The 3,165-nt window shown below is 51.7% G+C and overlaps 1 protein-coding gene across 1 annotated transcript in view; it reads left to right on the top strand.

Moving 5' to 3' along the window:
- Positions 1-379: 379 nt before the first annotated feature.
- The window catches only part of CDC25B (cell division cycle 25B), a 21,088-nt gene continuing 18,302 nt past the window's right edge, over positions 380-3,165 (top strand). The window contains exons 1-3 of the mRNA XM_018569676.1: positions 380-583; positions 2,289-2,380; positions 2,868-2,907. Coding sequence (XP_018425178.1) covers positions 453-583; positions 2,289-2,380; positions 2,868-2,907 — 263 coding nt within the window. The 5' untranslated portion in view covers positions 380-452. The remainder of the gene's footprint in view (positions 584-2,288; positions 2,381-2,867; positions 2,908-3,165) is intronic.

Raw genomic sequence — 3,165 nt, 5'->3', positions numbered from 1 at the left:
TAGCTCAGTGACAGCGCTGTGCGGGGAGAATGACAGACGCTAACCCCGCTCCTTCTTCTCCCGTATAGGTTGAGTGACTGGCGCTTTCCCCGCCCATCATCACTATGTGACTGGCGATGACCCCGCCCCCTTCTCTTCTGTAGCACGGTGACTGACAGTCTCCGTCCCCGCCCCCGTGCTCCCATTGGCTGTCCCCCCTCCTCCGTGCTGTGTTATTTTTCGAATATAAATGGTGCGGAGGATCGGGGAGACAGAAGAGGCCAGGCCGGGCGGAGAGTGGATATATCAGAGCCGAGGGACAACAGGCTGTGCCCGGCCGGCTACTGCACCATTTACCGGAGGACTATGAGCGCCCTATAGCTGCGGTACCCCCCCGCCTTCCCCGCACTGCTTATCCCGCATCGCTTTGTACATCGCACCCAGCGCATCGCACATCCCGGACCCTCATCATCATGGAGATGGAGAAGATGCTGAACGACTTCAGTCCCAGCCGCCCCCAGGGGCCCCTCATGCGGCCCTCCAGCCTGCTGCCCTGCGGCCTTCCCAAAAAAACCTGTCATTGTGAAATACATACAAGTGAAATGTGTGGTATTGTATCTATATGTTGCCCCCCTTCCTGTCCCGGCACCCAGCATGTAATCATCATTTGGGGGGGTTACCCCTGTCCTGGCACCCTATTCCCCTGCCCCCATCCTGGCATTGTTGCATGCAAGTCACATTTTGGATATTGTCTTGATCTGTTTCCCCTTCCCCCCTCCTCCCTGTCCTGGCACCCTGCCCCCCATATATTCTGCCCTGGCACTGCTTGTACTCCATGTTGCCCTCAGTGTGCATTGTATGATCTGGGGCCGTGTACTGGGGCCGTGTACTGGGGACGTGTACTGGGACGTGTCCGCACATTTCACCGATCCTTCTCCATCATAGTTCTATATCAGTACAGAGAGGAGATGAATGTATCCCGTCATCCTCACCATGTGTGGTCACTGCGCTCATCAATACAGTATATATATATTCTTCTGATGGTTGTCCTCCATGTGTTGGATCCCCTTTATTTTCCATGTGTTGCATCCCCTGTATTCTCCATGTGTTGGATCCCCTGTATTCTCTGTATTGGTCTGTTCTGGCTTGGTGTGCTTTAGCTGCCCCACCCCCCAATTGGATTCCCCATTACACCAGCTCAGTGTTGTTCAGCCCCCCTCCTTCCAGCTGTGGGTGAAACTACAAATCCCATGATGCATCTCTCTCCTGGGAGTCATGTCTGTGGCTGTGAGAATCTTGCAATGCCTCATGGGATTTGTAGTTCCACCCCAGCTGGGGGGGCCGGAGTTTGTCCACTTATAACTTTGTGTGTGTATATAGATATATATATAGAGAGAGAGTGTGTAATACTGTACATAGAATTCCCCCATCTGCAAAATTCTCCTTCCCTAAGATTTCCTCTCACTTCCTGACCTGGTGACAACACAAAAGGAAGTGAGCAAAAATCTCACCAAAGGGGAGACAACACGACAATCACTCCTAGCAGCAGAATGGGGGAGGGTAAGAACGTCTGCCGGCTGTTTGCTGCTCCCTGTACCCCTGTTGATTTGACTTCTTTCCTGTGACTTCCTGGTGTGTCACGGGCACAGGAAGTAGTGCTGTCAGGACACAGCTCTAACCAAAGTAGCGTAGCGCCCTTTACAATAGCGGCATCGCTGGTCCGCCGGCAGGCTCTGCATTGGTACTAATGGCGGGCTCGGCTCTCTGTATTCTGGGAAGGGATTCAGCACCTTCCAGGGGACATTTGCTGAGGTGCGATGTTTTCCGGGGGCCGCAGTTGTGACATTTGTCGTCCCGTGTCTTCTCACACACACCTTCTACCTGGTGACAAAGGAAGATCGCACCTCCCGCCAACAAACACCTTTTATTGTTCCTGGACGGGGGGATGTGTGATCGCTCCTCAAACACTTCCAAACATTTGTTCCTCGTGTGTCCCCGGCCACAGGAGAGAGGAACACTGCCCCCCCCCCCCTGTCCCGGGTCTGTAATGGCGGCTCTGACCACCAACAATGCTTATTACTGACCCTCTGATTAGAAATCATGGCCGCATGACCATATTTGGTCAGCGCCGTTGCCCTTATATGGTCATGTGGCCATATAAGGTCAATGATTGTATTGTTTTTATTTCAGCAATGAGAAGTATTCCCGCCCCCCTCGTCCTCGCCGTGCGTATTCGTCTCTGCGGTTGTCATGTGATGTCTTTTTTGTTTTTATCGCCAATTCACAAAGTCTTTTCTTTTCCGTTGCAGCCTCAGCGACACGCCAAAGCGCGGCGCCATCACCTACCCGGTCCTGACCTCCAGCTTGATCCGCACCTCTTCCTCCGACTCGTCCGACTCCGGTGAGTACGCCCGGGCGATCGCAACCGTCCAAGAGGGTCACAGAGCGGGTAGTGGAGGTATAATCCCTATCCCGTGTGGGCGGAGTTTCCCCTACACCCATTCTAGAGGGGGGCGTACACCGGTCTGTAATGGCGGATCTGACCGCCCAAAAAAAAAGACCTCATATGGCCGCATGACCATATATGGTCAATGTCATTGACCTTATATGGGCATGTTACCATATAAGGTCAATGATGTTACTGAAATGAAATATCTCAATGCCAGGAATGAGATTTGCAGCCATGTTTCCTTTGCTTCCGGCTTAGCGGCACGGCTTTCCTGTCCCAGGCACCCGGTCTGACGGTGAAACTGTAGCCACGCTATATGGCCAATTGCAATTGATTTTATCTCAGCGGATTCCATTTTTCGCTATTTAAAGTGATGTCCCGCCTTTTTTATTTGGATCGGAGATCTCTAACCTCTGTGTGTGTCTCTCTCTTCCATCAGGTTTGTGTTTGGATGATGTCAGCCCCGTCACTGCCGAAATGTAATTCTTTTTAATGCATTACACAATGGGAGAAGCCCGACCTTCCCATCACATGGAAATAGGTAGCAGGCAGATTTATAGTGTTATTTTGTTAACTGTAAATAAAGCTGATTGGGAAAAAAAAGTTGTGACAATGCGTTGCAGAATGTACAATGCACGGGTCAGTGCTGTGTGCACCATAGCGCGCACCCACTGCCTTTATACACAATAACCATTAACAGGGGGAGAAAAAGTTGCTGGAATAGTGCAACTCGGATT

Source organism: Nanorana parkeri, unplaced genomic scaffold (assembly GCF_000935625.1).
Source record: "Nanorana parkeri isolate BGI_ZX_2015 unplaced genomic scaffold, ASM93562v1 scaffold1379, whole genome shotgun sequence".
Lineage (NCBI taxonomy): Eukaryota > Metazoa > Chordata > Amphibia > Anura > Dicroglossidae > Nanorana > Nanorana parkeri.
Note: the sequence above shows the minus strand (reverse complement) of the source record. Positions and strands in the feature narration are given on the sequence as shown.